Genomic DNA, 22851 nt, shown 5'->3' on the forward strand with positions numbered 1-22851 from the left:
TTCAATTTTGAAGGCATCAGCACAAATTTGATTTGGTTGAAATTTGTTAATGTTGGATGTTCTTCATGTTCTTTGTAAAGTAATACGTAACAAACTGGTCCACCTGTCAATCAATATATTTTGGTGTTAAAATAAAAAGAACATAAGTAGGATTGAATAGTAAAAATTCAGTGTCTACTGATGGCCATTTTTCTGTCTGACTTGGTTTTAGGATTTCTGCAGGCCGGTCATCTTCTCTCTGGTTGCTCTGGCATCAGGATATAAAGGTTAAATGGGATTTTACTGTATTTGTTGAATTTAAGATAAACCCCATTTTTCATTTTAATCTTTTCAAACCCTTGAGCATTTACAGGGGACGAATAATAAATATTCATGAAGATAAGCATTTTGACTTTCCATCAGCTCCACTTGACAGTGCAGAAGCTTATGATTTATTGCTGCCAACCTTTTGCAAAACAACAACAGGAAAAGGGCTACATCTGCTACTACTTGAGTGTTCTTATCTGATGCTGTGCATGTGTGTGTGTGTGTGTGTGGGGGGGGGGGGTGTTGCATGCAAAAGTGTAAGTGTTGCATTATAGATGACTTGAGCTAGCAACACAGATACTCAACACTGTCGCCGCTCGGTGCGCGTCATGTGATTCTGCACAGCCGTGGCTAAATAAACATCTCTGATTATCTCTCAGTCTTTTGTTTGTTGTCTGACGATTGTTGCAGAAAATTGTGGCTCGCTCGGTCCTCCACTTCCATTCGTACGATGCTTTTCTGCAAGAAAATATTTCAAATTATATTCTGTGCGACATGTAAAGTAGCAACCAATTTTGTAATCCTTGTAATATCGTCTCAAGTCTACATGACTTCGAAGCACATCATTTATAAAAAGATTACTAGCTTAATGCTAACACAATGTAAAACATCATAGATATGTTAACAAAATTAGCATGGATGTTGCAATGTTATGACCCTTTTAGCAATGGTGGAGCAAGACAAAAGATAAAATTTGTTAACTTGTCAATATCAGTTTGTGTATACATTGTAGCTGGTATTTAATGACTCATTAATCATATTTAGACTTTGTGAAGCTTTACCCTAATTTGCATGCCACTGCGCAGTGTGCTGTCGTTCAACACGGCGCTGCACTGCCAGCACCAGCCCACCTCACCCACGTAGGCTTGCTTGGGAAGAGGTGGGGGTGCATGCGGGGCCGCCCGCCACAAGTAAGACAGGTTGCTGGTGGCCTCAGGGGACAAAGGGCCCACACCCATGTACGGGGACTGGTTGAACCTTGGACGGTAGTCGCCAATACCGTCTGGACCTTAACGGACATGGGAGGAAAAAGTCTGACATGTATTGATAGTTCTAAGTACAGTAGTAATGGAAATAACATTTTAAATAAAAGCCTCCTCCCTAATAACTGTAATATATAAGGACAATTTATTTGTGACAATATTTTAAAAATAATACTCTGAAAACACATATTGACAATTAAAGCCCTCTCTAAGTTAGATTTTTAAATGTTTACATTACTGTTGTAATGGCTAATAAAGGCCTCATCTCTGTAAATAACATACTGCTAATAAACTAATAACTTTGATTTGTGGCGTAATACATTAGTCAAAATACATTTTCACAAATAAAGGCTTCTTCTCTAAATAAATGACTTACCTCTAATTTTTGATTTAATGATAAAAATACATTTTAAAAATGAGAGAATCTAATGACTTACATGTAAAAAAATGATAAAATATGTTTAATTTGTTTTTTAAAGAAAACCTTTCAAATGAATACAACAAAGCTTCATCTCAATCAAACTTACCTCTAATAAATAACTCAAATATATTTGACAAATAAAGAAATTTTCTCCAATAGTCATATTCTAAAATATATATATTTTGAATATTTATTTATGTATTTATTGGCAAATGAAAGACCTCCCCTTTAACCACCTTATTAACTTATAAAATATAATATCAGTGACAGCTCTGTACCTGTAAAAATAATCCTTTGTCCTCCGACAGATCCTTTGCTGTTTTGCATGATGTCCTCTTCCTCCTGAAGTTAATCACAGGTGTATAACATTGCCCCGCGGGCGATGACGTGACGGGGGCCTACTCTGTGTCCATGGGTCATGGTCGGTTGTCATGGGAACCGAACTGCTGGTGGCCTACTTTACTTTGTGACGACGGAGGGGAGGGGGGTAGTTGACTCCTCATGTAAACGTACCAAAGCAGCATTAAAAGTAAATAACGTAAAAATGCACCAATTTATCATCAAAGTGCCTTTTTATGATCAACAACAAGGAAACGGCGTGTGGCTAGTGACCACAGGACGCAAAAATAATAAAATAAAAATAATCTCATAAATTGGTTCCGAATCTTACCGCTAGATGGCGATAAAGCATCGTTTTTTTTTTCCTGCTTCGAAGCGCACCCCACTTCTTGTTAAATGGACACGCCCATGAGCCTCCCCGTGTAAAGCTTAGCTGAAAGATTACGACTGCTAAACGGGAAGTGACTGGAGACTTATTTCAGCGTAAAATAACCAACGTTGCCGTCACGTCACACACACACACACACACACACACACACACACACACACACACACACACACACACACACACACACACACACACACACACATATATATATATATATATATATATATATATATATATATATATATATATATGTACTGGATGTAATTTTAATGTATTAACTGGTAAATGTAATTAATATACTGCATACACATTTATTTGTTTAATATCAATTTATGTTTGTATTTTTTTTAAATACATTATTTTATGATAATTTATTATAGCACATATACGTTTTTATTTAGTACATCATTACGCTCCCCCAACCACCACCAAAAAAATAAATAAATAATAATAATAATAATAATAATAATAATAATAATAATAATAATAATAAAACGTTGGGGCGAGTGACCCTTTTGTTTATTTAGGCGTTACCGGAATGGCTCGACATGTTAATCACATGCTTGACACGGCCACTACTCCATACTAGTCAGGCTTCCCTAAAGTGTCAAGTCAGCAGAAATACAACGACTGACACAGGAAGTGTGAGGACTCTTCCTTCAGAGTAAAATAAAAACGCCAAATCGTCACACATTCCCGAATTAAAGCTCCCTCACACATGATTAAAATAACAGCTTACGTTGATTTGAAAACTAGTGCAGCGAATTTGAATCTTATAAACGCAAACATGCACCTGGATTTAAGTTTATTTCGAAAAGAGGTACAGGAAGAAGTCACAGTGTAGTCTTATTTCTTGCCGCGGCCGCCACCATTCAGTCACCATGGTGGCACACAACAGATCAGCACAGTGGAAGCAGCGGTGTAGCTAACGCGCGCCGCACTTTTCCGAGAGTCCGAAAGCCGACCACCATGTTTCGTCCGTGAGTGACTCGGCCTCTTAGAAAAGAAAAAGAAAAAAAAAGAAAGAAATGGGCAACGTGTTGTTGTTGGCGGGTTAGGCTTTGTAGCCCTACTCCCCCCTCCTTTTTTTTGTCTTTTTTGGTCGCAACTAGCAGAATGGCGGTGGTGGACAGTACATAAAGGGGAGGCGAACTGAGTCAAGAGCAAGTTCGGTGATCCCCGGTTGTCTCTCGGTCTAGCACTGGGTAGAAGCCAGGAATCCAACCCGGGGGAGAGTGCTCGAACGGGGGTCTAAAGCAGGGTCCGTGGGCCTGGGGGTCCGGGGCACTCCCAAAGCCTCCAGCCCCGCTTGCCTCTTCGGGCAGACGGCCAAGCGGCTCTCGGATCCCGGAGGAGCAGGAGTAGGAGGCCTTTCTTATCTTTCTTTTCCCCCCCTGTCTTGCTTGGGGAGCTAATTAACATTTCGAACAGGATTAAAACACACTGTTCACTTCCAAGACGATGAAAATGGCGTCGTATGTGGATAACAGCTTTCGGGAGGCGGTGATGATGAACCCGGTGGACAGGACGCAACAGGTTTGACCTTTTTATCTTTTTTTCAACTAGCACTTAAACGCCAAAAAAAGAGGAGCTTTTCTTGTGTGTTTTTGTGTCTGTCGCGTATGCCTCCATCTCACTTAAGCCGCCTATCGGAAGATAATCAGCGGCTACTTAGCATAGCAAGACGTGCAACATGCCAACAACAACAAAAAGTTGTCAGAGTAGTATCCTAGATGGTAATCTTGAGCTAACAAGATCGTTAAACGAACAACATTGGCCTCTTTTGCGTGGATATTAACTTTAAATGCCAGTTTCCTATTATCTGGCTTTGATGCTGTTGCAACGTTGTTATCTAAGATTTAAAGGATATTATGGAACAACAAGGTGCAGAAGTGGTTTGGATATCTGGCTCACAGCTTTGAGGCTCTGGGTTCGAATCTGGGCTCTGGCCTGACTGTTTGGAGTTTTGCATCATCTCCATTTTGCTCCCCCATCCCAAATTAAGTTTATTAAGGACTACATTCTCCTTCGGTGTGAATGAGTGAGAATGCACCTGTCTCAGGTGGACACGATGCCCCCCCCCAAAAAAAAATTTGGAAAATCCCAACCTTGAAGAAAAAGTACACTTGCCATTTGGAAGAATTATATTTTAATAATAAGTTGTTTTATTATTTTTGTAGCACTTTTAGAAAAAAGAATAGACAAAATAGATGAAATCCATGTTTTTAATACTATGTGGAAAAATATGTAACTGGCAGAGTAGCAGACAGTCATTGTACCGCTAATATCAGCACCATGCATCTATAAATTATTATAAAGTGTGGATGTGCTAACCAGGCTTTCGAATGTGTCTCCAAATGTTAAAAAAATAATAAATAAATAAACACTCACAAGCAGGTGCATGCTTTTTTTTATTGGACAGCGACTCTACGCACGCACATCCATGCGTTCTTCCTTTCCGCTCGAGGCCCGCTTGCGCAGCAAATGGATGTTGCTCTTGCAACACAATAGACGATCAATAGGCCACCGCTTGAAAGACCGGGATGCAGCCGCTGGCGGCAAAGCATTCACAAGCAACAGCGTCTGCATGTAAGGTAAACCGAAATTTGCGGCACTGCCTAGTTCTGCCCGTTATAATTGCTCAGAAGGCCCTTGTGGCTGCTTTGTTTGGACAAAGTCAACTACGTTATTTATTTTTATTTTTATTTATTTATTTATTTTAAATCAATGGGCAGTGCAACATCTAAATGCAGCGCTGCCTGGTCAATAGGTTGTGGAATCAAAAACACTCACTATGGCCAGCAGATGGCAGCATTGTATCTCTTTTTAATGGACTGCCGGTGTATGAAATTACAATGAAACATGACAAAATCTGATGAAATTGAACTTTGTCAAGATCTGATCAAAGCTTTTGTCATATTAAAGTTTTTCGTGTGGCAATAAAAGAGTTAATTAGGACTGGACGGAAGTTTTTAACAATTCATGTTTGGTTAATTCATATCAGATAAATCGTTATGCCTTATAGTAAGATGAAATTTAACAAGTGAGCAATATGATCATGATGTCGCTAAAAGAAATCCATCAATTTACTGTTGGTGTTACCCAATACATTAGATCAAAATCGCCAAAGTGAGCGTTCTCAAAGTCTGAAAAAATATTTCGAAATGGCTAAGTACGTATTAGAATTATTATTTTTTTTTAACTATACCCAACAATTACACAAAAGAGAAAACATTTGAAATTAATTAAAAATAAATAATACAAAAGAGTAGAGAAAATTACAAACATATTAGCCAAAAATACAAAAACGTAAGAAAAAAAGACAATTACTGGAGCAACAAATGCTCAAAAATGATATAAAAATAATTGAAGAATTTAAAAATAGTTGAAAAATAGATATTATATACATATTGGAGAAATATTAGATTCAAAATACCAAAATATTCCAAAAGCAAATGGACAAAAAATATACAAATTTTATATGAAAAAAAATACATAAACATTAGACAATAATACATAGGAAGACACCCCAAAAATGTAAGTTAAAAAAAAACAACAACAAAAAACACGCAATATTGACGAAAAATAAATATTTAAAAAATAATTACTAAGCAAGGCTGACTGGTTAGCACGTCGCCTCCCAGTTCTGAGGACTCTGGTTCGAGTCCAGGCTCCGGGGCATTCCTGGGTGGAGTTTGCGTGTTCTCCCCATGCCTGCATGGGTCTTCTCCGGGTACTCCGGTCTCCTCCCACATTCCAAAGACATGCATGGCAGGTTAATTAGGCGCTCCGAATTGTCCCTAGGTGTGCTTGTGAGTGTGAATGGTTGTTCGTCTCTGTGTGCCCTGCGATTGGCTGGCAACCAGTCCAGGGTGTCCCCCGCCTACTGCCCAGAGCCAGCTGAGATGGGCGCCAGCACCCCCCGCGACCCCTGTGAGGAATAAGCGGTCAAGAAAATGGATGGATGGATGCAATTACTAAGCAAAACTGGCCAAAAAAACCAAAATAAATATCAGACAGGGGGGGGGAAGCTTCCGATGTTGTATTGTTGTGCGGAAGGATGTGGGGGCAAAACGGAAATTTAACATCAGGCACTCGCTTCTTCCTCACCGTTGTGTTGAAATGTCTCGTTTTGATTCAGTGCAAATGGCAAAGGTAAAATATATTTCTACTGGTATATCTAGAGATAGACCAAATAATATGTTTTTTTCAGGAACGATACTGAAGGAGGCGAATGACCAAAATTAGGAGCCTGTATATTTTTTTGTAAAAGTGACAATATTGGCATCAGAATTATATAAATGTAAAAATTTTAAACACTTTGTTGGAAAGTCTTTAAGCATATTGTTTATCGGCCGTCAGATTGGAAAATAAAAAGGCTGATGCCCATATTTGTCAAAATGCTGAATATCGGTGCAGATAATCACTCCCGGCTGTTTTACTGGATTTTGACTGATTTTTCAAGGCCCACAGAATATTGTGTTCTATTTCTATAGCCCGGCCAATAATCTTCTCTGTTTCTTCTACAGTTTCACAGAAACTGTGAAAGGGTAAACCTGTATTTTAGCAATGCTAAGGTTACAAACGGTCTGTCCTGCGATTACCTTGACCTGTGACCGGTCGCCGGTCACGTCTGTTTGTCTTCAGCCAGGTGGCCAAAGCTAAAGGCCACAAGTGCTGTCATCTGCCAAGGTGGCAGCATTCTTGCAATACTTGCATACTGGCAGCAACAAAGAGTACAAACAAGAAAACACAAGAGGAAGTGTTCGCTGCAGGTTGTAAAATCATTTATGGAAACCGGGAAAAGTGTCAGGATGCATTTGGAACTCAAACAGGATGAACTGCTGCTAAAAGAGAACACCCTTTCCCCCTGATTATTTTTTTTATTTTTTTTCTGGATTTGGGTGTGGGTTTGTGACTTCCTTCCTTGCCTGGTTTTGTCGCGCCGTCAAGATTTTGAAGCATTCAAATCCCGCCTGGGCGACAAAGGGAGTTTTCCAATCCGCCAAACTTCCATTTGGTCTTGGCGTGATGTCACATGTTGTTCTTCTTTTTGGAACCGTAGTGCTTCTGCGTGCCGCGGTCGTCGCGCTGACGTATTCCCGCCGTGTTTAAATATAGGGGGGATGCTTTCAGGCAATTCGTGTATCGTAAAACATCACCGCGACGCTCCGTAGACGCGTAAAGCATAACGATTATTCTATTAAAATGATTGACTGTACAGTTTTCCGACAAATGTTGCAAAGATGGCATTGCGGAAATGTCAAATGTGTTCACCAGTGTGGCCAGGGACCACATTTACGCTGTCTGCAGCTTCTCAAACACCAGTGTGTTGTCCTTTGTGCTCAAAAAATCCATACACACGACAAGACAAATACACTCTAGTTTATGTTTAAACTGAGGCAGAAGTGAACAATGCATTGACTGAAGCACAGAACCACAAGAAAAACGGGTTGAAAGTTTTTTTTTTTTTTTTTAATAGATTTTACAAAAAGGAAGATTTTTTATCCTTACAAAATGCCATCCATGAATCCACAATTTGAAGTTTTGATTTAAAAAAATAAATAAAGTTACTGATAAAATAAACATTGTTTTGGAAATTATAAACAAATTGACAAAATTAACATTCAGCACAATGGGAATTTGAATAAGCGCAACCATTAATGATAATTGACTTGCGTTGGAGTAAAGGATTGTACTAATTACACTTGTGGTGGTCGTATGTAGTGAATAAAACGCTTTAATTTAATCAAATTGGTCTTGCAAAGTCTCATTTTTAGCTTCTTTAACTTGTTTTATGCTAATCATCAGTTGCTTGTGACTTGTGAGCCAACTTGCCAAGCCATGTGCTCATCTGTGCAACATCTGAGCCTCGTGCTGCAAGTCCGTCCAGCGAGACTACTGAAAAATGTGCTCATGAGCTCATCGTTTGTCCGCGCGGGGCGATTCGTAACATCACGATGAAGTGATTTCAAAAGTGTCTCTCGAGACTGCTAGCGTTCCAGTCCCGCGAGTTGATATACAACGGATTCCCTGAGTTATGCGAGGAGTGTTGCATATTTGTTGGAGGAGGTGATGAAACTTTGATTTACACTCCCAGTGAAATGTTACTTGAGGAATGCATTGTGCAGGCACATTTTCGATGTGATTCTTTGCTTATTCTTCTAGTCTTTTTGTCCTTGAGTGGTGTGACTTTAAAGTTGGCTGACTCTCATTTGAATTGGTGATGATTTACAAATCATTTGAGTGTCCTGTAGCGTACTCCCAAAACTGTGTTTGGACTGGATGCTACATCATAGCTTTGTTGTTACCATTGTATTTAGTAGGGGTGTCACGATTCGCCAACTCCACGATTCGATTTAAATTTCGATTTTGGGGTCACGATTCGATTTTTTTTTCGATTTTTTTTTTTTTTTTTTTTTTTTTCCGCTCCCCCACTTTATAACACAGAGGCATATGCTTCTGTAGGCTAAGGCTAGTCTATGATCATTGGTTCTATTCATTGTACAGTAAATCTTATTTCAAAAGATCGGCTACATATAGGTGATGCAATTTCCATATTATTTTTGTGTAAATTTATGTAATATATGATAATTGACATTAGGCAGGAATGATCAAATTCAAAGAATTTATTTACAATATAAAGTTAACCGTCTTGTTCTTACTGAAGTGTAAAATAAAAAATAAAAAAACAAAAACAAAAAGTCACAGTGGGTGCCTGCCATCTATTGACTGTTTTTGGTTACAACAGTGTGCTGTGCGTTCCTCTTAAAATAATGTGCAATGTGCAACAACAACAAAAAATATATTGTATCCAAAGTCATGGAACAAATACAGCCTGAACAAACTATATCCCAACATTTACAGTTGCTGGGCATACTGTAGTGTGGTTCAAGTACACTAATTAAATGTTTGAATCCAGCGTTTTCCAAGGCTGCAGGTCTGCTGCTATAAATAGACCTATGGATCTGGCGTTTCGCGCGAGCTGAAGTGTGTGGAAGTTTCACTGTAAATGAGGATGAAATAGTTGGTTGGACCGTTGTTTTCCCACTTCTAGTTGAATTTGATAAATCTAAATCTTTGTGATGCCTGCGTAAATGTCCCGTCATGTTTGTCGTGTTTCCCGTTGTTACGGCTGGCGGCTCGGGCCCGCCGCCGGCTCCGCTCCCCTAGTATGTATGTGTGTGTTTGTGTCGGCTGGTGCCCGTATAATGGTACTTCAGTTTGAATGCGCCAGCGCGACACTCTGATTGGAGGACTGTGCCAGCGCGACACTCCGATTGGACGACTGTGCCAGCGCGACACTCCGATTGGACGACTGTGCCAGCGCGACGCTATTGTGTATCCGTGTATTATACCCCTATTGGTTATTGTTGTTTCTCCTCCGTTCTGTCAGTTCTGTCAAATGCGGTTATTATTTGTTCACCTTCCACTTTCACTCCCTTGTCAAACCCCTGCCTGAAATTTCAATTAAAACTACTCAGATGTTAAAGTCGACCCGTGTTTATCTACTCTATATTTTCTGTTATTGTGTTACTTCCCTTCCCCTTGACGAGCCGGGCGTAACACCGTGGCCGAGTACAGTACGCGCACATAGCATATCTTGCAACTGTGGTCTTTTTATCGACAACGTGAACGTTGTCGACATAACTCACCGGGAACGCAAAATGTTTCCAAACTGGTGACGAGAGAAGCGGGAGCGGCTTGAAGCACCATTGCTGTGTCTGTCCGCGCTTGCCATCATGACTGCAGGAGAAGTCAGCTAACAAGTGCCGTTAGCTAGTAGCTGAATGGCTGCGTCTCATTTGCTTTCCTGGGAGGTGGCGGTGGCGGCGGTGGCGGCGGGCGCGGGGGGGGGGGCATCGAATCGTGTGTCCTCTCTTCTATTTCGATGCTCGAAATCGTGACGTAATTTCGATCGATTTCGATAAAAAATCGAAATCGTGACACCCTTAGTATTTAGCTTTAGATTAAATATGGCAAAACATGTGCAATCGACACCTACATCTCTACCAAGGTGGCAAAATTGTTCGTACCGCAAACATTAATTTCTGTCATTCCTGAAATGTTGTCAACAGTGACCGGCTTAGACTGTTGATGCGGTGTTCCCCTATCATGTCTTTGTTAGCGTTGTTTTTACCATTCCAAGTCCATTCAAGTCAGGATTGACTGACTACTCTCCTTTGCTTTGTTTTAACACTCAACAGCAGTTTGCAATGTGCACTACCAGCACCAACAATACTTGCGTGTGACAGCTACGATTTCAAGTCAGGGCATCATATGTCGTGCAGAGAGAAACGAGGTTCTGACATGGCCCACATGATGAATCAGATTTCTGACGTTTCAGAAATTTTGACTAAAATCATGTTTGGAAAGGGTTCTTAAATTACATCTTTGTGTCTGTATGACATTCCAATCAGAGGTTATCGGTGATGTTGTATAAAGATGGCACAGTAAGTTACAAACCTTGTTCCTGAAAATGGACGAACGCCTCAAAAACTGAAATATATTACTATCATTATTGTGCTTTTTAGAATTGATTATCCTCTCAAAGTAATCAATGGAATGGACCAAACACTGGTTCCGGGTGTTGCAAACATGGTTTTAAATTGATTATAGTTGACAGTAGGGCTGCACTATATATCGATAAAATATCGATATCGCACTCTTGGTCTATGCAATATGAATATCGCAAAGACATGTGATAAGTTTCATATGGAATTTTATGCTTTTATTTGAATTTGACCAGTCAGCCACTAACTAAAATGTGCACCACCATCCAATAGTTGAACATTATCGAGCAGTACCGGTAATTACAATTAACTAAGAAAGAATATATTGGGTTTGCGTATTTTGCTGCATGAAAAAAAATGCAATTCTTTAATTAGAAAATAAAAATGTAATTTCTTTAGGTACATGTTAAATATCGCAATAATATCTATCGCTATATTCAGCAACTATATCGCATGATTTTTCAATATCGTGCAGCCAATTTTTGGAAGGAAAGTCTTGCATGCTGACTTTTACATTCATCTTCCCTTTGTGCTTTAATGTCCCGACCTTGAATAGAGGGACTTTGTGCCCTCGCTGGGGAATTCCGTGCTGGCTTCACACCGCCACCTGGCGGTCGTTCGGGACTCGTAGAACCATAGTTACATTCGTAACTGTCGATCTAAGAGTCCTGAATGACCGCCACGTGAAACCAGCATAGAATTCCCCCCACGCGGCACCAATCACCCGAAACAGAATACATGAAAATACCTGTCCCTTGTTCCGGTTGAAGTAATCCACATATGACAAGTTTGTTCAACTGTAACCGTTGCATTGTCAGAGAGCGCAAGCTGTTTTCAACAATTTTGATATGTCAGTTGTGTTAAAATAACGCACACGTCTTGAATGACCAATAGTATTGAACTGTGAAAATTTTGCTGACATCAGCGATAGGTCACACGGCCTCTTGTTTGATATGTGTCGCCTTCTTCTCATGTGATTATTTTCGCCCTCGACCTTGTGTTAGTTTGTAAATCTGAACGCTGGCTTTCAGTTATCTTGTCACTTTCAGGGTCACGCTGTGCGTTTTTTTTGTTTCTTTACCCCCACCCCCTACACACGTACACACACATAATAGTGTCAAAGGCATGCCCCAGTTGCTTTTGTTCACATTCCTTCAGATATTTATAAAGTAGGAAGAAAAACAGCTCGGCAGTCGGAGGCGCCAGAAATTCCATTGGCCTTCGTAGCGGAAAGTGGCAGCCGAAACTCCGTTGGCGACCACGGAGGGGGAACCGCAATCTTTGCATGCTTAGCCCAAAAGATCCACCAAGCCAAGGAGGATAAACCCTTTCTGACGTCGACTGTTTACACGGACGTGATTGAGTTACGCTTTCAGGCTTGTCATGAAAGTAGGGGGAGTTCCTAGTTGAGGTTTTGGGAACGTCACCTTGCCATGTAAAAGTTAAGTCCTCATGGCAGATGTAAATAAAACATTTTATGTGACAGGTATGGAAATAAGAGTTCAGATCATTGCAATATTACAATATGACAATTGTCATAATTGATCGGCTGGTGTCGAGCTATTTAACTGGTAGATAAAATGTTGTCAATGACCAGTTAGCCGTAATTCAGCTTCGGGCTCTCACTCCGCCGCATAATCTGCAGTATAATCCACCTCTTGGCAAACTGCTCAGACATGACGCGCATCAGATGGCGAGCTGATTAATTTAGTGTGATTAGAGGTCCCTAAATCCCAGAATATGGCTCCGGCATGTCTCTAATACTTGTTTACAGGGCTGCTCACAACAGAGAGACACAAACTAGGTCGATAGTGCTGCAGTGTTGGTATCAGTGGTTTGTATCAAATGATTTTTGTTTGGATTTAATTACAGCATAGATACAGTTTTAAAAAATGATGATAAACATCCTGATTAGGGGTGGGAATCGCAGAAGTAACTCCCAACATGATATTCTGTCAGCTAGAACACCATGGAACAACCCTCCCAATATTTTTTTCAAAATTTCAAACATTTTTTCATTTGTGCGTGAATGATGGTAACCATAAATAAGGAAATACCATGCATGATTTATTTAGTTAATTTTGTACTGTATGTTGGCTATGTATGTTAAATGTGTAGGCGAACCTCAAAACACATCAGCAGGTGGCAAAGTTTAATTATAATTTGGACCTTTCAATTCTAGTATCCGGCTGGTATCTATCAATATTCAGTATGGATCTGCCTAACACGGGGTCGGCAACCCCTCGGCTCTTTAGCGCCGCCCAAGTGGCTCCCTGGAGATTTTTCAAAAATGATTGAAAATGGAAAAATATGTTTTAATATGGTTTCTGAATGAAGACAACATGACACAAACATTCTTAACGTTTTCCAATGCTGTAAAAATGTGTAGAATAAATATTAAAATTCAACATTTCTGTCAACGAAGATTTACGTCATAGCCTGCGACACACGTTTCTATCAGCAGGGCGGGATGCCAGGCAAGCGGCTGTTGTAAACAAACCAGCGGCTGTGTGATGAGCCATGGATCCAAAGGAGAAAAAAAGAAGAAGAAAAAAAAAAAGAGATAAATAACAGAGGATTAAAAGAGATAAATAACTGGGGATATTACACTGCTTCGTCGCCCGGGATATTATTGTTTTGTTGCTCAGGTCCGAGGATAGCTGTGTTGGTTGCGTGTCAAAAAATAGGATGCTGCTTCGTGGCATTTTATTTTTATAAATGCAAGCTGCGTTTTATTGCACTCTCACAGATAAGGGGCACGTTACGCACGTTCCATTTTGTTGGGTATTTTTTTTTCAAATTGTTTTCGCTCAAAATAAAAACATCAAAAATCTGATTTCTTTATTGCATGTCTTTAATTTCATCAAAGCAATGAAACATAATTCATTAATTTTCTAATGAAGTTAAACTTGAGGCGGCATCAGAGAAGAGTAGTCACGTGGTGCGTCATTCAGGATGCACAGCATGAAAAATAAACATTTATTCATGAAGGCTCATTATGTATTTGTATTTTACCCGTCTTGAAACGCAAAAAGAGGAACCAGGCTGGGAGCGGGCCGTCTGCCCGAGGAAGCTGCCCCAACCCTCCTCTTTGTCGGACATAAGTTTGGCGAGCCTCCCTTGTTCGGCCCTGGAGGTGCCTCGTCTGAAATGGCTCCTTTCGGAAACCATACCCCGTACATTTTGTGGTTTGAGTGCAAAGATGCCCGAAAGGTGACCCGGGTGCCCTATCTGCAGTGCCCCCCGACGGTGGCCCGCTGTAATGCACCCCTGGTAACCCAGCCTATTGAAGTTAACTTAGTCATTTTGGTAGTAGGCTAATATAGCTACTATAGATACATTCAGCATGTGTTGCCTTCATTATAAGGCTTATATAAGGCTTTTATTTTTTTTTGCGGCTCCCTCCAGACATACAGTAGTTGTTTTTTTTGTTTGTTTTTTTTTTGGTCCAATATGGCTCTTTCAACATTTTGGGTTGCTGACCCCTGGCCTAACACTACTACATGGATGTAGCCTAACTTGCCAAAGCTAGCATGATGTTGTTGTTGTTCAAGTAGTTGTAGATAATATAAAAACAGGACATAGATCAAGTGAAAAGGTCATCTATAATTGTGTAAAAAAAGAATAGTGAAATAAAAAAAAGGAATTAGAGGATGTAGATTGTGTCACACAATCACAAAAAGTGGCTGCAAGATATTGTAAAAAAGTGGACCTAGATTACTTGGAAAATGGAAGTAGATTATGTAAAGGCATATATTGTATAGTAAAGGTAGATGCAGATAATGTAAAAAAGTACCGGTAGATAGGTCATGTAAAGTGGGCATAGATCATGTAGAAAACGTAAAAAAAACGTTGTAGGGGTGTTAAAAAAAAATCGATTCGGCGATATATCGCGATACTACATCGCGCGATTCTTGAATCGATTCAATTAAAAAAAAAATCGATTTTTTTTTTTTTTTTTTTTTTTTAATTTAAGAGCTCAGAATTGTTCATTCGGTAGTCTTACCGATTCAACGTCTTATCATCATTGCCTTTTTTTTTTGTTTTTGTGTGTGTGAATCGATTTTTAAACTTCTATTTTTAATGGAAAAATATTCAACAAAACGTCTGACTTCGGGTTAAGATTCACACCTTGAGCATGGAAGAATGTTATATGAACGGAACATTAAGCCTTAATATTTTATTTTAATGCTGTTCAAACATGAAACAGATTACAACCTCTATAAGACTGAAATTTCAGATAAATAAATAATACATTTTCATATAAATCTTACACTCTACAAGCTTACTGATTAGTATTTTCTAAATTTGAATGGAAAAAATCGCAACAATTGACTTATAAATTCGTATCGGGATTAATCGGTATCGAATCGAATCGTGACCTGTGAATCGTGATACGAATCGAATCGTCAGATACTAGGCAATTCACACCCCTAGTTGACATGGATGAAAAAGTGGGCTTGGATGACTGAAAAGCGAGCATAGAAATCAGTGGACTTAGTCCATTTTATATTTACCGGTAATCATCTTAAATATTTCTTTCACGTTCTTTTTCGGAAAGTCTAACGTCAACAGCTTGATATCTTTTTTTGGAACTGAATGATGCCGCCCAGCAAGAGTACTGGTGATGGATGCCGTTTGTCCTTCAGTGCAAGTCGGAAGAGACTTTCCCTGTGCAGTCACCAATTGCCCACTTGAAGGCGGAAGGCCACTTACTTACATAAGTCATAAAGTTGACTTTTGTGAGCACCCTGTCCAGTCATGCTAGCCAGGTGATGACTCACCTCATGCGCCCAAAACCAGGCGGCAAGATTCCAAAACCAGCTGGTCGTCTTTACACACTGACAAGGAAAAAGGCTAAAAATAAAGCTATTGTCTCCTTGTAAGAGAAAAATAGTGTTGTTCCACTTCCTGGGTGCAGTGGAGCGGATTGCTTGGTGCAACGTTATCTAGGTAATTGATCCTTTAGGGTTTGCTTAGTCACGGTTTTTATACGCTGTAGTCTTCCATTGCCCAAAAGGAAATGGGGAAAATGGACAATGATTCAACGTGACCGGATTCTTCCTGCTTGTTGGGAAAACTTGGCACCACCAAGGCCATTTCCACATGCGAATGGGTATTTTCCTAGCTCTGGGTTAAAAAAAAAGATCGGCGTCCACTAGGGTTATAACGGTACATATACTTGTATCTGGATTTTTTGGCACTAAGTTCCCAACCTAATAATTAGGCAAGGGACAGGAAATGTAACTACCTTGCACTCTAGCCATATTCTGAGAACAAATACTGCGCTGTTCAGCCTCTGTTGTGCCATATGACTCGCTTTGGAAAGTCTTTACTTATTTAAAAGTTAAATGTTTAGGACAAACAAACTATTTGGTCTAGATTGACAGGATTTTTCATTGACATGGAAGAATATTTCAAAATTTTTGTTTGACTTCGTCCCTGCAGTAGTGCAATTCTCTTCAGTCGCTTGCTCACCTCCGATTTTGACTGCTCGAATTGACATTTGCCTCGGTTGACCTTACGTTCTCCCATCTGGCTACATGTTTCCTCCTCACTTAACCTGTTCCTGCTGCAACTAACCCCGTCCCATTAATCATCTCAATCCCCATTTGGAAAGCAAGCAAGTGTACAACTAGGCAGAACAAAGTATCAAGAAGAGGCTTGCATAATGCAATATTAGCACTTTTCTTTGGAGGGCTTGTGTAACATACTTGAGGAAGTGTGTGCTTTCCTTCTGCCATTCAATCATGTTATTAGGGTTTTGTTTGGAAAGGAAAAGGATCAGCGTGAACGTACGCTTGCTAATCTGACAATAAACGATGCAATGGGGAAGAATTCAAGTTCTCCTTCCCAGTGTCTTATTGATGCCTGATGCAAGTAATCTATATAACAGCTAACAGATAACAGCTGACATTTAACCGATACCAATAACTACTATTTTCAAGGAAGAGGGACCAGCTGGTCCATGAATAGTGAAAATTAGCGTATAATTGACATCCACTGTAATGCATTTGGGGGCCGGGGAATATACATTGTTTTAATCGTCCTATTAATCTGTAATTTTTTTTCTGTCAAATATCAGTATCACCATCCGTCTTAAAAAATTCAAATCAGTCTGGGTTCTAATTTAATGCCACAAGATCTCAGCATATCCCTTAAATTAACGCTGGTATCAGCACTGATACCAATAAGTATCGGTACTCGCCCATCCCAATAAGAGACTTTCGGAGATGTGTGGAAAATTTGCAAGAAACAAAGCAGAATAGACTGAACAAATAAATTGTGCTATATAAACACGGGACAACATTGTGTAGGGTGCGGCATGTTGGAGTTTAGTGTACAATGGAGTTTCAAACAAAATATAAAGAACTGTTAGGAGAAATGCGAAGAATCTGCAAGAAATTAGAGAAAATGGAGAAAATGAATACCATGAGGAAGATAATCATGGATGAAGGTGATATTATGAAGCGCCTGCACGTTTTGAATTGAATGTGAAGTGGTCTTGAAAACAAAATGACTGCTTTGGAGAAATGTGGAATTTAGGCAGTTGTGGAACATAAATATGGACACGCCATTTTGGAACAACTGTTGGAGTTTATTTTGAATGTTCACTTTTAATTAAAACGAAATAACAATGAACACATTTGGAGAAACAGTTGGTAGACAGATATGCTTCCTGTGTAGGTGCTGCTGTTTTAGTTATCAACAGAGTTCAAATGTAGCAGTTAACCTGTGATATAATTGTGTTTATAAACTGAGGTATTTACAGATGGGGAAAAGGAAGGCATATTATAGAAGAAATACAGTGCCTGGTGTTGGTCGGAATGCCCTACGGCTATTGGGAGCTAAATGGCCAGCTGAAATGTGATTGAAATTGGAGGGAAAGATGACTTGAACCAGCCTGTGCGATGAGCACCCGACACAATGACGCCCCTGTTGCGGGCAGCTTCTGCTTGTCAAAACCACTTAAGATCAGGCCAATTACGCGGCGGCTATGCCAGGAATAATAGCTTTTACCCTGAAAATGTATCAGCTGCGGTAACTATGCTTAAATAAAGCATCAAGCTTAATATATACTGTATGGGTTTAGGATTCGGGTAAAAGCAGTCATTTGGAGGGGTGGGAATGTAGCATTAGAGAAATAGCAGTTTGTGCTGGCTGATTGATTTTATCGATGACTTTGTAAAGACGATTTAGTTGTGTTTTAAATTGCAAATCCCAGTGAGGAAAAAAAAAAAACACATGAATTTTGTTTTAGAAATTGAAATTATAATTTACCCAGTCCTAGTACAGGATTGTTGTTGCAGTTGCGTGTAGTGTACATATTGTCCCAAGATTTCAAATATAGTACAATAACGGTAGCACTCAATTTGCGAAGTTGCCATATGAAGTCCAGCTAATTGACCGCAATGGCCCCACCATCCCCTTCGATCCTTTTGTGCAACATCCTGAGGATGTCGCCTCAAACCCCTCGTCCGTCTGCTGCCCAGGCATTCTTGTTTTCCCGAGCCGGGACGGGAAGGCCCCCCGAGCGGGATGTGTGCAACTCTGTAAACAGGAAACTTCGCGGAGGAACGGCAGAAGCCCCGACACGAGGAAGCGACAAGGAATTTAGCACCTTGTTAAAAACGAAGAAACTGCAATTCCTGCAGAAACCGAATGCTCAGGGATTGCTGTTGCCACACACACACCCCCAACACACAAAAAAAACCAAAACGCTTTAAGCAGGCAAATGCCCCCTTGCAATAAGATGTATATAAAATCTTTCACGGTGACGAATTAATATGGCCTTTCCTATCCCGTGTGACGTGTGTAAGGTGCCAACATAAGACGTAGGGATTGCATTTGGCCTGCAAATTTACCGACTTTCAAATTCGATTATTCCATCAATTAATCAAATAATCAGATATTTTTATTTTTCATTTCGGTCCATTACAAAACCACTCTTTTCCTGACAACTCTTTATTAACCAAGTCCAGTTGCCTTGATTCACCTCTGCAGATTGCCTTGCCAATGAAACAAATCCTCAAGCTCGTTTTGCAAGGACATAATTGTCACGCAAGTGCAATAGTGAAAGGAACAATAATGAGCCACACCTCACAGAGGCAGATGGTTGATCACAAGTTAGCAATTACATTTACAGGGCCATTTAACTAGTTGTATACTTTGGTTCGCCCAAACCCCACCTTCGATTGTTTACAACAGTTACTTCACTGTGTAGAAAACTACCCAAATGTCAGCTACTTTTTGTGAATGGACGAGCGTGAATCCAATCATGTAAATGTGCCAACAAATGGAATGTGGCTGGCCCGACGCCGTAGTGAAAGCAGCTTGTTGCCTAGCAACCTCCAGGGGTCGCATTGTAATGATAGAATTAATTATTACTAGAGAGAGCTCAGGCGGCATAGATAGAAAAGATAGACGGTGGAATAGCATGAATATTTCACACAGGCTGAGAGTTAAACAAATGACAAGGGCAAATCAGGACATCTGATGTAGCTGGATCCACATATCACACCAGAAGTGCCAACAATGCAAAGTTGCATCAATAATAAATTATGGGAGTTAACTGCTACTCCATAACATTCTATCTAATGTATAGTGTTCTTATATATATATTCACGATAGACTACTTGCAAAATTGCCTGTGGCCCCCCCTAAACATAATCACCATTATTTTCTGAAAGTCACGTGTGTAATACAAAACTTTCTTTGGCACCATCTCGCGTTATCTAATTTGCTAACTTCAACCCCAAAACATTTAAATAGCATTTCCAAGTAAATGGCTTGAAAGAGTTTGAACAAGAAAAAAAAAAAATATTTCCATGGTCATATTTTTGACATGAAAACAACATGAGAAGAAACAAAAAGTCCTCTAAGGTTGGTCAGGGCTGGTACTAGGTCAAATGGAGCTGGCGCGCAGTACACAAAGCTAATTAGCCTCCTTATTGACATTAAGCGCTTAAGTCCCAACTCAACGGGTTTAGCTCTCACTGGTCCTGCCGAAATCTTGAATTACACATGCACCTGTTCATCGAGACAACACGCAGCTGTTGTATAAACAGGAAGTAAATGACAGCTAGCGGAATAACTTGGCTGCTGCTAACAAAATTTAAAAGCACTGGAAGGGTTGTTTTTTTGTTTTTTTAAACCCTCCCCTCCCCAAGTGAGGTGAAGCAGCTGGTCGTCATGGCGATGGCTTGGTACAGGAATCAGGGAGGCATGTGAATGAGCTTAACAGCAGCACCTACTTGGGCTGCTAGCGGAAACCATCCGCGCCAATGGGATGTTGCTAATAGCCAACAGCTAAAGCCTTTTACACAAAAACCAGCAACTGGGACTGTGAGCATTTTTATTAGGCAACGTAACATCCCGATAAAGCCGGCATCCGTCCGCCTTTTTGTGAAAACAGCAGGACTTCTCCAAGTTCAAATTGGGGCAGATGTGGTTCCATTCTGATCATTTGCATGCCGGCTTCTACGGTCTAGCACTGATGTAGACGCCGTAAAACCGATGTGTCGCGCCATAAACCCACCACTCAGACCACAGCCTCACTGACCGCAGACTGCTGGACCCCCGACCCCAACGCTGGTTTGTGCACAGACCACATGTGCTGAACACTGCTGCAGCTAATAGCGTATAATCAGCATATGCTGGAAGGAATACAAGGTAAAATGCCATTGTAGACATTTCAGGGCATTTAACACACACCGAGGAAAAAATATATATGAACTTTCTCAACTTCATACAAGAGCTGCTTAGATCCAGTCACAACTGCTCTCCGCACGCAACACTGACTGGCTAACCTATGAACAGCCAACAACACTCACTGGTACATTTTGCCATCTAGTGTACAAGTATTAATTGTTTTGCTTGTCACTGTACTTCGCTGGCATAGATAGATGGGCAACGATTATTTGTAGTAAATAATTTTCTGACCATTTAAGTGAAATCGGATTACTTTTCCTTCCCCACAGCACAATTGTTGGGTACTCTTGCTCTATGTGAAGATAAACGATACATAGAGGAAAAAAACAATCTAATAATTGCAAGATTTTATTCTCATACAATGATTTGTTCGCCCAACATGACGTTCCCGCAAGGTTAGGACTTTATTAATGATGGTTTTTCATCTTGTAACGCAACTGCGTTTAAGCACTATTTACATAATTCTTTTTGGCTTTTCTTCTCCTATTGTGGGCTTTTTCTCGTGACGTCACAACTTTATTTTCGTAATGTTGTGACTTATTCTTGTAACATGACGATTAAAGCCGCAGTGTGTAGCTCACGACCGGCATCTATCTGTCAAACAAGATAATGCAATGATTTTAAGCACACGAACTACGGCGTCCCAGAGAGACCCTACTTCAACAGCCTACCACCAATTTCACCGGAACAGAACGCAAACAACTTCTGGTATTCCCTCGAGTGATGACGTAAGTGAATTGCATTTGTTAGACATACTGTACCCTAATATTTGTGATTTAGTCATTTAATTTCAGAATTAATATTTTTGTCGGCATTGTTAGGAAATACTGTACGTCAGCTAATGATAATGGCTATCTATGTTCATATTTGTTAGTGCAACTAAACCATACAACAGAGAACACAGTTATGTTATATGTTTTATAGACATGTGGACCATCTCAAAGAGGGCGAGGAGGGGGCGAGGGAGACGACGAGGAAGAGAACGCGGAAGAGAACGCGGTGTCTCGTAACGTACAATTATGTCATCATGGAAAAATAATTCCATTCGAGCATGCATGTGAATGGCTCAAAACATACCTTTGCTTGGAATATGTGGTATTTAGATTACATCGTTTGCTGATATGTTTAGTATATCGTGCAAAAATAATGGTGTTAACTGAACTACACATCTGCAACTCAGACTCGTCAATCTCCCCCCGTGTCTTGTTGCTACTAACCACTCAGAAAAGTGCTGCTTACAAAAACATTTGAAACCCTTTACTCAGATATCGATTTGTCACCATGTTGAACAATTTTACCTAATAAATATCACTAAGCAACTTAATTAGTTTTGATTGAAGATACAACAGCTTCCTTGTACTTCGATGTGCAGGAATTTACATGACTTTCACAAATAGTCTTGCTCATATAATAATGTACTTCATTGGCTCAGTGACTTTCAGTTCATTGTTTGGTACCTCATCTGAAATACAATTGTTACCTTCTTGCAGAGACTCGTACAGGAAATGACTATGGAGGAACATGAAGATATCCAAGTCCAGCTGATAGACTGACACCAAGAAATACTTTTTGACACATTGCTGGCACATCGGCACCACCATGATTTCCTGTACCTGGATCCCAGACTGCAGCACCTTGATGGACTTGTGGCAAATAAGTGACACTTTCCCAGATCCTCGAGGACAATACAATGCTTTTTTTTACCTGGCATATAATTACTCCATGTCTGACACTGGTTGTTGTAGTTTGTATAACTTGTATATTGTTGTTGTGTGTTAATTTGTACATTTTGAATAACTAAAAAATACTAATTTCCTTTGTCGTCAACATGCAGTGTTCATTCGACACCTAACCTAACACTATTTTACATGACCAGAAATGTAAAACATCAAAAGCCTGGAGAATTATTATAAATGCTTGCAATGACAAGGAATTCTTCATTGGCCAATGAATGTAAGGTACAGTACATGAAAATGAATAAATAAAATAAAGTAAAATAAAAGTCTACATGAAATGAACATATTAACAAAAACAAAAAAAAACAAAAAAAATGCTGTTAGAATATAATGAGCTACATGAATTGCAGTTGTTCCAGAAATTTACCAATACGCTGTGCATTTCAATATATCGAAAATAGACATACAGGTTTAGGCCAAAAGTAGTGTTACAGAGCAGGTATGTGTTGTACAC

At 39.9% G+C, this 22851-nt stretch overlaps 2 protein-coding genes across 8 annotated transcripts in view; one reads left to right on the top strand and one right to left on the bottom strand.

Annotated features, from left to right (window-relative positions):
- Positions 1-385: 385 nt before the first annotated feature.
- On the bottom strand, positions 386-2381 carry spmip2 (sperm microtubule inner protein 2). The gene is made up of 3 exons (XM_077531793.1): positions 1989-2381; positions 1089-1315; positions 386-765 (listed from the first exon to the last, which is right to left on the bottom strand). The coding sequence occupies exons 1-3, from the start codon at positions 2035-2037 to the stop codon at positions 676-678; spliced, it is 366 nt and encodes a 121-aa protein (XP_077387919.1). The 5' UTR covers positions 2038-2381; the 3' UTR covers positions 386-675.
- An 831-nt stretch (positions 2382-3212) lies between these two features.
- rapgef2b (Rap guanine nucleotide exchange factor 2b) overlaps positions 3213-22851 on the top strand; it is an 89994-nt gene continuing 70355 nt past the window's right edge. For 2 of the 7 annotated variants that reach the window (XR_013284881.1, XR_013284882.1), the window contains exon 1: positions 3215-3973. Coding sequence is in view for 1 of the 7 variants with exons in the window: in XM_077531500.1 (XP_077387626.1) it covers positions 3899-3973 (75 nt within the window). In the remaining 6 variants the exon portion in view is untranslated. Of the gene's footprint in view, positions 3974-22851 lie in introns of all 7 variants that reach the window. The other 5 variants (XR_013284878.1, XR_013284880.1, XR_013284877.1 and 2 more) reach the window with 5 other exon arrangements.

This window comes from Festucalex cinctus, chromosome 9 (assembly GCF_051991245.1).
Source record: "Festucalex cinctus isolate MCC-2025b chromosome 9, RoL_Fcin_1.0, whole genome shotgun sequence".
Lineage (NCBI taxonomy): Eukaryota > Metazoa > Chordata > Actinopteri > Syngnathiformes > Syngnathidae > Festucalex > Festucalex cinctus.